At 36.8% G+C, this 13224-nt stretch overlaps 1 protein-coding gene across 17 annotated transcripts in view; it reads right to left on the bottom strand.

Annotated features, from left to right (window-relative positions):
* SVIL (supervillin) overlaps positions 1-13224 on the bottom strand; it is a 146770-nt gene that overhangs the window by 22682 nt on the left and 110864 nt on the right. For 13 of the 17 annotated variants that reach the window (XM_074867015.1, XM_074867043.1, XM_074866936.1 and 10 more), the window contains 3 exons: positions 10473-10599; positions 6329-6406; positions 5676-5744 (listed from right to left, as the gene is read on the bottom strand). In XM_074867015.1, coding sequence (XP_074723116.1) covers positions 5676-5744; positions 6329-6406; positions 10473-10599 — 274 coding nt within the window. The remainder of the gene's footprint in view (positions 1-5675; positions 5745-6328; positions 6407-10472; positions 10600-13224) is intronic. The other 4 variants (XM_074867006.1, XM_074867072.1, XM_074867081.1 and 1 more) reach the window with 2 other exon arrangements.

Below are 13224 nucleotides of genomic sequence, written 5' to 3'. Positions count from 1 at the left end.
TGTTTAAAAAAAAAATAGATAAACCAACCAGGATATAGCAAAGGACTGGCTGAACTTTTCAACTGCTAGCTGTAGAGGGAAGATAATAGGAGAACAAGCTACTAAAGGAAAGTCACAGACACAGCTTAGCGACACTGACCCTGAGAAGCTTCATTGTCCTGTTGCCCCATTACACTGTGAAGATAAGGTTTTGGTCTGTGCTCTTTGGCCTTTTCTTGAAACTACCAGCCAAAGCAAATGGCATCCCTCTAAGGAAAGCAAACAAGTTACTCTGTGTATGATACAATTTTCCAGACTTCCTTCTTCTGAAGCATAACTTGCTACACTAGTGAGATCACTAAACTGACTTTTAGCAGATGTTTTCAAATGTGCAAATCTGCAGGTGGCACAGGGAATAACAGTGAAGAAGTATAACTTCAGTTTGTGATTTCTGAATCACTCTCTTACAGTAACTCAATTCTGTAATAGAATTAGCAGCCTTATATCTCCAGAGGGTGCTCACTTCAGTTCTTATGTCAGCTCTTGCTCTACTGAATATTTTTCCAATGACTGTGATCTTTTTTTTTTAGTCACCCTCAACTTTTCTTGCTTACTTCAGAGGATAGCAGCCAACAGCTTGAGTAATTAGAAGCAGCTAGAAGCACTAAGTATCTTAGTGCCTTCCAAACACAAAGGATTGACAATGGTACATTACCCAGGAAAGAAACTGAATTTACACACTCTGCTGTAGCTAGGTCAGGCCAAAGAAATATTGCTTCAATGCACTTATCTTAAAAAAGTAGCAACATTTAAGGGATTATACTGCATAGAAATCAAGTATAGAAGTATTTTTAGTGTATGGGACTGTTAACTCTAGAATACTTCCAAGCTGTGTGCCATTTGGCATTTTTCTTCACAACTTAACTGCTAGAATTGAAAAAACACATGAAAATCTAAAGCTTGATCACAGCTCTAGCTCATACAAGCACAGAGAGGAAATGAAAAAGGACTCAAAAGATTACGAACATAAAGTAAACACTATTCTCCATTTCAAGATACAAGGAAGAAATATAAATCCAGATATTCTTATTTATTTATTTTCTTAAATTCAAACAGACTAAATAAATCAGTCATTTTATATAAAAACTCTTGTAACTGCAGAGGACACACCAAAATAGAGATTTCATAGCTTTCAGCATTTACCAGGAAGAGTATCCATCAGCCAGAAGAGTAAAGACAAGCCAAGAAGTGGCTTGTACAAGGACTCGGACATGAGAGCCCTCCACTCCTTCCCTGGTTCTGTGTACCTCTGCAACCTTGCTCTCAATTTATTAGGAAAGATAGCTGGGCAGTCAGACACTATGACTGCAAGTCATGATAATCAAGATAAAAACCTCTGATTTTTCCCCTAGAACTCTGAAATGTTCAGTAGAAATAGCAAGATGCAGTTCTACTCAATATTGCTTCCTTTTCTGTAAAAGCATCTGACTGTTTTAAATAAAAACACTGGAAGTAATCTCTGTTCACTTTCCCCAATCTCTACCCATTCCAATGTCCGAAGCACAGACACCTCTGGGATGAACAGCTGGTAGAAAAAAACCCCACAGCAACACACTGAGGAGATTTTTGGCAGGAAATTAATATATACCTAATGAAGCCACAAGTGAAATTTCATACACAGAACAAATACTTGAAGATGCTGACTTTGATTACAATATGAGGGGAAGTGAGGGAGAGGCAGGAAGAGAGTCATATGGATTCTTTCATATGTATTATTTATCTTTTTTTAAGTGACAGGAGGCTTAATTTTGAATTTTGTCTCCAGCAAATACCTGACGCTCCAGAGTCTGCAGAGCTATTGGAAATTCTGAAGACAGAGACATGTAATGCATATGTGTTAATGACTATACATGTAAATTGTAAGAGAGATCATGAGTAATTCTGGAGCCCTGTCAAAGGACAAAAGAGAGTTCTAACAGTACAAACAAACATTTTTATTTTTATTATTTTGAATGGAAGATTTCAAGCTGCTCTGTTGGACAAAACGTCCTTGGAGTTCCTAAAAAAAATATCAGATTGGATGTGTATGTTACAAAACTCAAGAGCAATTCCATATTAGATCTCTTCCTAATGCATGAAGACTCCCACCTCTATTAATAAACAAATTTTTAAAAAAATTATAAGCTGAATAGACACCAAGCAACCCCTAACCCATTTAATTTGCTATAACAGTCCTGGTGAAAAACAAAAGTATATCTGATGCTTAAAAGGAAGACTAATTTTCTATAGCTGGAAAACTAACATGAGCCAGCACAATTGTCAAAGAAATTTCAGAACAAACACACCTGGTAATTGGGAGTAGTCTAGAAAGCCTTCACAATTGCCAAATAACAGCATTTATGAAGGAATGAGTTGGTCAAAGCACATTCTAGTTCGGAGAAAATATGGCAAGGTGAAACTCAACAAGCGTTTAAGTGCAAATTTTATTTCTAAGTTCAAAAAAAATTAAGACATGAAAGAAGCATAAATCTCAAATTTGTAGCTGTGACGTTTTGATAAAGGGAGTTAAACACCCCAATAAAAAAGCCAAAACAAGAATTATTTTAGTGTAGCAGGAATAAATAAAAGCTAAGGAAGACAACAGCCCCAATGCTGTCACATTCCATGAAACATCCTAATTTGTCATGAAAAACACATTCATGTGTTCACTGATTTCTCTTGTTTCAGACAAATGATAAATTCCTAAAACGAAGCATAACAGAAAAAGGATCAGACAAATTATCATCCAACAACATAAAATAATTGGAAGAGGAATGCCCCAAACACAAGCAGTGATTTAAAAAAAAAAAAGCCTTTGAAAAATGAGAAAATGTATAGGACTGATAAAAGCTCAGATGGGGACAACATTTAGAAGTAGAACTAAAGAATGTAGGTACAGGTCACACAAGCTGTGGGTTGTTCCCGACACTCATGGGAAGACTGCTGTAAGACAATCAATAAAGAATCAAAGCACAGGCACGTAATTAATGCCATTCCACATGGCATTATGGAAAACAGGTTTAATCAAAATGGTAAGTTTGATGAGATCAAGTATGATTAAATATGTTAACACAGTTACCTTTGATTTCTTTAATATATTTTGAGTTAATCATAGATGACAATCTGAGGTTTTTTTGAGCGATATAAAAATATCAGTGCAGTTTACAGGCTGCAAACTAGTTAACTGACTGAAAAATTATTTCTAAACAGAAAAGAGCCATGCAGTGATCTGTTTTGTCCCAACTTTGATCAAAATGTTTTCATGCACGTGGAAAAAAGATACAGTTCCACTGAGAAGACCCTCAGGATGACACCAACATACAGAAAGGTGATGAAGATAAAGAAGAAATAATCACATAGATAGGTAAAAAAGGGTTATCAGAAAAATCTGGTAAATGAAGCTTTTAAGAGGACTGTTATTTGAAAATGGAAACAAGCAAACACCAGCCAACTAGGAAAACAGAAGATGATGAGAAAAATACCCATGGAACAGTTGGTTTGAACAGATAATCTGTACTGCAATAGCTCATCCATTTCCAGCCTCTACACTTCTATCCATGATGCTGACAATTTTGAAAGGTTTCAGGAAAGGGCTAAAATATTTTTTCAAGATTTGAAAAAAATCTACCTCAGATTATCAGATGAGTATTTATTTTTACTGAAGAGAGGGTTAAGAGTTGTTTTATCCAGTGAGAGTAATTATACATGAAAAATTACTTAATATTGCAGTGAATTTTCTGTATGTTGGCAGTTTAGAATAAAGACAGGATATTTTTCCTAAAAGATCTGTTTTAAGTCTGAGAAGGAGTTATAGTCTTGATGCAAAAACAGTTAGAAACAGGCATTACTTTTCTTCCACTGCTTGGCTAGGTTGGATGATGGTATTGGTCTTTTCTAGCACTGCAACACATTTCTTGATGGTATGCACAGGCACTTCTCTGCTTTTGCAGTATCAGCTAAGGAAGGGGCCACATCTAGGCAATGCTCTGTTTTGTATCCTACAATTTTCCAGTCCAAGCAGTGTCCCCTTTAGGTCACAAGAACACAACTGAGAGTGGTCTGTTAGCATGGGGCTTTGTTATGTTTTGGTTTTTGATGCAAGAAGTAAGAGAATTCATGGTTTTCTATGTTGAAGATCAAGACTGCCCCTACCTGGGGGAGTCCAAACCAAGAATGAACATTAAAAAAAAAAAAGTATTTTTCAAAAGAGGGATCCATTTAAAACCAAAGTTATATAAAACAATCCAAAACCTACCTATTTGCTTTTTAATACAAGTAACTTCTCTAGTTTAGGCTCCCAAGGCAAAAAAAGCACAAGAAGAATCCAACAGTTGTAAAAGTATCGGTTTCTGCATTGTTTTCTCTGTAACTTTATATGGGTCTTGTTATAAGGAGAAAACTCAAATGCAAATGCACAGCTTTCTGTTCAAAAGTGGTTTGAGCAAAATAGAACATACTTGACTTGTGTTTGGTGCAAACAACAAAACGATTAATATGCCAGGAAAAAACCAAACGAATCTGTATGCACCTTGCCACTATGTTAGAAAGAAGCAGCTTTCTAAGAGGGCAGGATGTAGCTCACCACAGTCAATGGAAAGATGAACACTTTTTAGGTGTTTCCCTTTTAAGATAGATGGGATGAATAGCCCACTGAGGGACCTCCTCTCACTACTGGAGGGATATTATGTTATTACGTTAGACTACATATATTTAGATACACAGAACTGGCGAACTCTGTCACAACAAAATGAATAGGTTATCAGAAGTATATAGTAATAAAGCTATATTAAATCCAGAGCTTATAGAGAAGAGGTAACACTAACACATTTCAGCTACTAGCCCCAAATTTAATTTTTAATTAAAAAAAAAATTCAGAGTAAATTCAGAGATAAATGCTCAAAACCAGCTATAAAAGTGAATGTGGAAATGGTAACTATCAGTAGTCAAAATTTTCATCATGGTTACAGTAGCCTCTGCCATAATCAACATCCTCTGTTCTAGCAGTGATTATCTGCCCCTTGGATTCACTGCCATTATGCATGCTGGTTAGAATGCTCCCCACATGCAACATACACTGTATTTTGTGTAGGAATGAAGAACCCAGTGGATTCCTTATGGTACTACAACCACAGATCTGAGCTGTGAGGCAAGGGACAAGGAGGTCTAATAAAGCAGAACTAGATTTACATAGATCTATTGAGATTTTCTAGTGAATTCTCCTTGTTTTCTCGTGTTTTTCTTCAACTTGTTTCTTTACCCACTCCTGCCTTTGCTTTTTTTACCTCTGATCATGTGAAACAGGTACTGTTTGCTCAGATCAAGATCCAGTATTCTACTTCTTCTCAGAGACAACTTTGCTATACAGATCTATGTGAAGAAAGTTTATATTTCTCATTATCTATTAATTCTTTGTAAGTAAGTTCTTCAAATTGTTTATGATGGAATTGCAGAGGTATGGACATAAATTTTGAGGACCACTTCACAGGAAGCTTCTCTAACATTTACTGGAACAGCAGCAGAACTCTATTCTCAAGCAAACACAAAGTTAACTCTGTTGCCACAAGTTGCTTTGGGAATGTGCATCTTAGATCTGAGTAAGATTTTCTGCCTTACTCCTCCTTCCAATAATTAAATAGGAAGTTTATACAGCATTTCACCTTCCATCTCCAAGGATGACGTTCATCAGAAATCAGAGCGCTTGAATCTTTCAAACTAGTACTACAGACCTTAAAGGAAGAGAGAGAGAGAGAGAAGCAGGAAGATGGGACAGTCAGAGAATAGAAGCAGGATGTGCCAAGGCAAAAATCCTTTAGACAGGGAGTAGGGAAAAGCATTATAGGAAAGTCATCTCTGAACAAAAGCAGCTTGCTTTTCACAGTCAATAAATGATATGATTTTATGTCTTACATTGTATATGCGCATTACTTAGAGAAGTCAGGGTACACAGCATTTTATTCTAAAATAAATGCTGTGCAGTTACATATTCCTCCTTTTATATACACTTTTTAACAACTTGCAAATTTTTTATTGAATTCTAATGAATGAAACAATCTCTCCATTCACTTTCTCACCTATACAATCTAACAGATACAGATTTTTAGGAAAGGAACTGTAAGAGAAACACTAACAGAATTTATATTGAAGAAGAGTACATAGCATAGTGGCATAATACTATATTTCTTTAAAGCAGCATTTACTAAGCTGGCTAATCAGTTAAATGGATTATTAATTTCCTATTTAAAAAAAAGAACGGTCAAAATGTGCTTACTTGAAATTGTTGAGCATTTAAATTTTGCAGATTTTTGCTCACCTGATTAATAGGTAGAAAAGGATGAAATTTATGGAGAGCGGGTATAACAGGAGAGTAAGTAGAAGCATATACAGGTTCCTATGACAAGGACAGAAGCAAAGCAAAAGAATTAGAAAGGAACTGGACTATCAGAAAAGGAGATGTGGGGGAAATAACTTGTCTTCCCCTGATTTCTTAAAATGAAGTACATCTGAATCTTTTAATCTTCTAGAAATGTTTGCCCTATTGGAAAGACAGAGATCAAAAATGTTGTAATACAACAGCATGCTTACAAAGCCATTCCATGCAGAAAATAAAAAATTTAGTAACAGTATCATTACAACTCAACACAGAATGAAACAGCACAGCCAGAAAATACACTTTTCATATGCTGATAATTTTTATGTCTCTGCTTTCATGCACCATTAAATTGATGAACCATGTCAACCACAATGTGAATAATTCTGCTGCAAGTTTAATCAGACCCTGCTAAATAACAAGCCATCTATTTTCTGGATGAAAGGAAAGAATGCTTACTAAAACTGGGATAAACTCAAAAGCCACCTGGAGGGAAATGTTAAGCTCATAGCACTCAGCAAAGGTGAGTTCACCATTCTAAACAAAGCCTACAAATAAACTCTGCCTCAGAGCTGGGCATACCCAAAGCTGATTAGACGTGGCTTTATCATCTATAATTCTTCTTCCTTTCTACAGGTTAAAGCAAATGTGGAACATTGCACAGAATATGGGTAAATGCAGCTTGTTATAGAGTGGCTTAAAATGAAGCCTAATCTAGAGTTTCAGCTTTGATTAGAATTGGATATGAGCACTTGGTGGATGCCATATATGAAATGGATAAAACTGTTACCACACCAAGAGACTAATATTTTGCCTGAAGGTCACTTTAAGGGCTTATGTCCTTTAAAATTTTTTTTACACACTTCATTTCTGAGTAATTTTGAATTGACTGTTCAGCGCTAGCCTTTAACACCAGTCCTGAGCTGCAATTTGAACTTGCTCTAAGAATTAAGTGCATTTCAAATGTCATTCACTGCTTTAATGTGACTGCAATGCAGCTGGTAATCACATTAATCAGGGACTCTGTTAAAAATGGCTGACTATAAAATAGGAATTTTCATTCCAGTAAATCTTGCTATTTTGATACTAAGGAAAGATTTTAGTTAATTTTTCTACCCATGAAAAAACCCCATCAAACTGGAAGTCTTCCATCCAACCTAAGATGACGAATACAAATATGCTAAATCCGAAATATTTTTCCCAAATAAAGGGGATTTTTTTCCAGTAAGACATTTCTCAGTGTACAGTTGTTCCCCTGATGTTAGAGCTATTCTTTGAATTGTCCGAGTATGTTTTACTGTACATATAAATAATTTAAGAAGTCTCACAGCTTCCAAAAAATTTTCCTCCTATGTGCACCAATCATCAAAACAGATGCTGGACCTCCAAGTAAATCTCAACTTCCCCCCTCATCTGTATTTCCTTGAGTTAATTCCTTAGTCCCTTTTTTCCCCATTTGAGGTTGCTCTGTCAGCTTTTCCATTAATTTTATGGGTTTTCTACAGTTTAGACTACATATAAATGACTATAACATATTTGGAGAAATATCTCACCATGCAGACAACTATGAAGAAGCATTTTGACTAAAAGTGATCAAACAGAACTATTTAATCTAACTACTTTATTAAGAGTATGAATCTTTCAACTTTTGGTGTTTATAAGAAATCTAAACATACTCTGATAAATTCTATCTTATACAGCTGTGCTTCAATAATCAAATCTCCAAAACAAGTTAGATAACCTTTTAAAAAAGACACACCCACAAAAGAAAACCTAAAAACGTGTCTGACTACATTAACAGGAGTGACATACTGCAACTGAAAACTTCAGGCATTATTTTGAACCAGCAGGGCATGACAGAAGTTCACACACCCTTGCTGTTGATGCATGATTGCCATGTGTGGAAGCTGTGTTTTAACTAGCTCAAAACATGGTAATCAATACAATTCCTGCATTTTTATTGCAATCCAGCAAGAGAAAGCACTAAGATTATGTACATCGTAGTCTCAAAGCTCTTTTACAAATAGAGACTTCAGTGGCACGCTGCTTCATGGTCCTCAAAGGATAACAGCCATCACATTGATTAATTATCAATAATAGTATTTCCAGATTTAAGGGCAGCTGACATGGTGTGTTCTAAGCAGTGTGGTCAACTTAGTGAAGCTTTACATTATTTATCATGTATCACATAATGAATCAGCATCCAAATACCGATACAGTTCAGAGTTGTGTATCTAGTAACACTAACATTTCTTCTTATACATCCAAGATTTCACCTATTGGCAGACATGCAAATCCTTTGATTTAGTCTCTAAATAGCCAAGAGCTAACATGAACCAACAGAGTGGGTGACCCAGTGTCACGGAAACTCCCACTGCTAGCATTGGCACTTCAAAGCTTGTACCCTTCAAGCACTTCACGCTCACTTGCTTTAAAAGCCTAACTTGAGCTATGCTGAGTGAAGTTGCTGCACATGGTTAACACAGCAGGGAGGATATGGGTGCTGGGGAGTGAAAAGAGAGAACAAAGGTTTTGTCTCTGCCTACATCTTGGCAGCTGTTTAAAGCTTTTTCTCAACCCCATTGTCTTGAGCTGGAATACATTTGTTATCTGATCTCAACAGTTGTCATTTTGGAGACTAGCCTGTTAAAAATGTGACCACAATTTTGCTTTCCTCGATGAAACTATTTTTGCTTTAGGACATCTTTTAAACTAGCAACTGCGTTTTTGAGCAAGCCCACAGGGCAAAACCAAAACAAACTCCATAAACCAAACTGCGAAAATCAGCTTTCTTGTTTTCCTGTCCAGTTAACACAACCATTGATGAGTCACAAGTTCATGCACAGATTTATCCTCGATAATGACAGACTGTGTAACAACTCCTTACTTGTAATGTACTAATGGAACACGATACTTTTTGTTATTGTTTGCCTATACTATTTAACAGAAACAGCTTTTTCACAACTAAATAATTGGATCCAAAGACTACTGTCCCCACAAGTAAAATTTGTAACACAAATTTTATCTTCACTTGTCCTCTGTGAAAAATACTCCTTAAAGGATTAAAGGTTTTTGAAACAGACTATTTTATCCAACCCTGACATTTTCAAAATACTAGACTCAGAAGGGAAGCAAGTCTACCTTAGTCCTGTAGTTTGAACCAGCAGTCCATTTTGAAGCAAATCTCCCAGTCATCCTCACTTTCTGTGCTTTGGTTCTCATTGCAGAATACACAAACTTTTGGATGAAACTAAACTTTTGGATGAAGCACACTCCTGGATTCCCAAGGAACACCACAGCTGCTAACAGCAGTCAGGCCACAGGAGCAGACTAAATTTAGCCTAAAGTGAAACTTCACTGAAGCAAAACAAGTGCGGGTATAGCATGGATAGCAGGTCCTCATCAGTAATTGTTTAGATCCACTCCTGATGGGCAACATAATTTACTCAGGTATAGACATAGCCCAAGTGTTCTAACAATGTGGATTTCCTTTTCCTCTACACCTTTCTACTCATCTCTCACTCTATTCATTAACACTGACAAGACAGATAAAATCCTTGTCCAGATGGTTTTGGCTATCCACAAACACCGAAGATCATGCAAGATAACCAAAACCAAATGGCTCATGAATGCTCTGGTACCTGCATTTCCTCAGTATTTCTAGGATCCAGAATTACTGTTCAAAGTATATGCACAGAGACAACACAGCTTTAGGAATCAAATTTTTACAAGCTCAACCATAGTAAAGAAAACACCTGAACTTAAAGTCTTAAGCCAATTTCATTGGGGGGAAAAAACGTTTATTTAATTATACCTGTAAACATTCCAGAAACCTTACAGGCCCACTTACTGGTTCATAATCTGCTGATGTAAAGACACTGTAACCAATATTATACGTCCCAGGACAGTGAAGACATTTTCATTTAGAGAGCTCTCATGTTGAGGCAATTTTTTTAAACAAGCCTGACAACAAGAGGTATAGCAGGAGCTAGTAGCTAATATTAGGCATGCCTGCGTAGTTGGATGCATCTTCAGAAAGCTGAAGCATTTCAAGCAAGATGTTTTTTGCAAACAAGGATAGAGTTACCTTCAACAGCTGCTCAACTTCTTGCATCTGCGCACTGCGATCAGTGACAGACACTTTTGTATACTCCTGCTTTTTGCCAAGCCTGCTCTTCCAATCTTCTTCACCACTCTTCTTCAGCAATGCCAACCTAGAAGAAAAAAACATGCCAGGTAGCTTTAAACACTGTACTTCCTGTTATCCTCAAAAGCTACCCTTGTTGTTTCACTAATGCTGCATTCAAGAGAATTTGAAGTTAAGTTTTCTAACATTAACTACAGTTATTTACATTTTATACATGTATACAAAGCTCACAAACAAACACCAAGCCTTCACTGAACATGTTGAACAGAAATCATCTGTCAAAACACAGACAAATAGATCTGATACAGGCACCCCAGTTAATTTATATAGTCAGTGGAAACTGCCAATACAGTCAAGGGAGACCAAGGTACAACACAGATCATCCTAAACTAGACATATAAATAGGTTAGATTAATCACTGTTTTTTTTCCCTCACTTCTGCTGCTAAGGTACAGAAGGTAACTAGTTTAGCTATGGATGCTTATGCTGTAGATGTCCTAAATTAACAAGATGAATCCTACCTTTGGTCTTTATTGTACTTATTAAAAAAAGATTAAAGAACAATTTTCTTTAAAACCCAGGAATAGAGAGGTCTGTTCAGCAGGCACCTACCAGTAAGGTCTCCTCAGGCACATCAAATGACAACTCTGCAGTTACTACTTTCAAGACAATTCCAGTGACTGAGGTTACTATCAGACTCCTAAGGACCACTTAGTATCTCTTTGCTTAGCTCAGTCATTTCTGTGACACAAATCAGTAGTACGAAGGCACTGCTAACTTGGTGCTAACTATACTACAGCTGTGAAATCCATCTACAAGATTCAACTTGTTTAAAGGATGTCTTATATTTAAAATGTGGATTACCATTAATCTCAGGTAAGTAGGATCTTTTAAAAGTGCTATTTCCTAACCTTGACCAAAATTCTAAATATAGCAGAAAGGGACACTGACTGGCTCCGCTAGGGACAGCACATAGATTTATTTTGCTAGAATTAGAACCTGTTTGTCCATACAAAGGTGATCAGGTGTCCATCCTGAGGCGATTAGTTTTGGGGGTAGGGGAAGTCACAGGCCTACACAAGGTCTACATGGGCATGATCTTCATCTTACCTTCCTCAGAAATTAGTATTTGTATGAATTCTCTAGCTTTCAGAAATCATGCTTAGTAATCCATAAAATGTGTATCTGCAGTATTTATGCAAACAGTTGCATCGGTCCACTAAATTTTTATTTCAGTTGAATTAGGTTTTACTACATAACTAGATGTCTAGAGAATTTCAGTAACGATTATACAAAACCCTTAACCCTACTAATATTTGAACAGGTCTAGTAATTAAACCTATTTTGATCACAAGATATGGAGATGCCTTTTTAGAGATGCAATTACTGTTACCCTCACAGTAAGTCTTGTCTTGAAACTGAGGATAAGGTAAGGATAGGACCCAATAGGCCTAGCCAGAAGCCAAGTTTCAGGCAGCTGCTTCCTGCAAAAATCCAGAGGGTGCAACCATGCTATTGACCTATTCAAGGATGACCAATTGGTCCTAAGGCAGTCATTTGAAAAAAAGTGAGAATGCAGAAAACAGTAAATCCACAGAATACAATGGCAGTAAGAATGTTAGTATTCAAGAAAGCAGTTATTTCCTCTCTTCCTGCCCAGGCAGGCAGTGCTGGCAGGCTTCACATTGCCTGGTTGCTTCATACCTCACGGCACAGGATGAGTAGGGGTGAGAAGGACTCACAATAAGGAGCTGAGACCATGGTCACTGTTTCCAGAACGTATGAAAGATTTCACTGCCCAGAACTAATCTTCTGGAGTGCATCCATGCATGTGTGAAACTGTGGAGGAGACCAAGATGGGACTGAATTGCCACCATGCAGTTGAATTATCTTCAGTAATTATGTTCTCTCAGGTCAGCTTTGCTTAGAAGTGATCTGCAATAATTGGAGCTGGAAGGCATTTTGGTCAGCTTTGGCCTAAGATGGATTTGTTTTTAAAAATGTCTATAGCTGCTCAACATAGCAGGCAGAAAAATAAATTACTATTTTTTTTTAACCTGACATTACCACAGGGTATTTACCCTAGACCTTTTCCCCAAAAAGACTGATCAGGAAGAGAAAATCTGTAATTCTGAGAATGCCTCTGTGCCTCTGAAGACTTTGTTTTCTCCTCTGTGATAAGGATGGATTCATACTAGCCCTACGCTCTTCACTTGTATGTGTAATGAAACAACTTGCTCCTAGAGAACATACGTTTGTCTGTTTTGAGCAATGAAATCGCCACTTCAGGAAATATGTATGCCCTGTATGCCATTGAAAATTTCACTGCTGTGTAAAACCTAAAGCCATGCATTTGTTTCAAATGATGGGAAACAGCAATAAACTCAGACTGCCCTGACTCAGCAACAATTGGAAGCCACCCTTTTGTATGAATAAATACACACGACCTACTGAATTGTTTCACACAAGCAAGCCCACCAGCTCAGAAGCTTAACTCAAAGTAGAAAGAAGTCGATTCTTTGGAAAGTCTGCAAAAATAAGGCAATTATTTGGTCTAACCCCTGGATTTGTTTAAGGCCTGCTGCCTACTAGTTTCATTGAATTTCTCTAGTATTCCACTTTTAATAAATAATGAATAATCATTATTTACTTTCACAGTTCTATTCTTACTGCTTTTTCTAGTCTGAAAAAA

Source organism: Strix uralensis, chromosome 1 (assembly GCF_047716275.1).
Source record: "Strix uralensis isolate ZFMK-TIS-50842 chromosome 1, bStrUra1, whole genome shotgun sequence".
NCBI lineage: Eukaryota > Metazoa > Chordata > Aves > Strigiformes > Strigidae > Strix > Strix uralensis.
The sequence above is the reverse complement of the archived record's forward strand: the minus strand, read 5'-3'. Positions and strand labels throughout refer to the sequence as shown.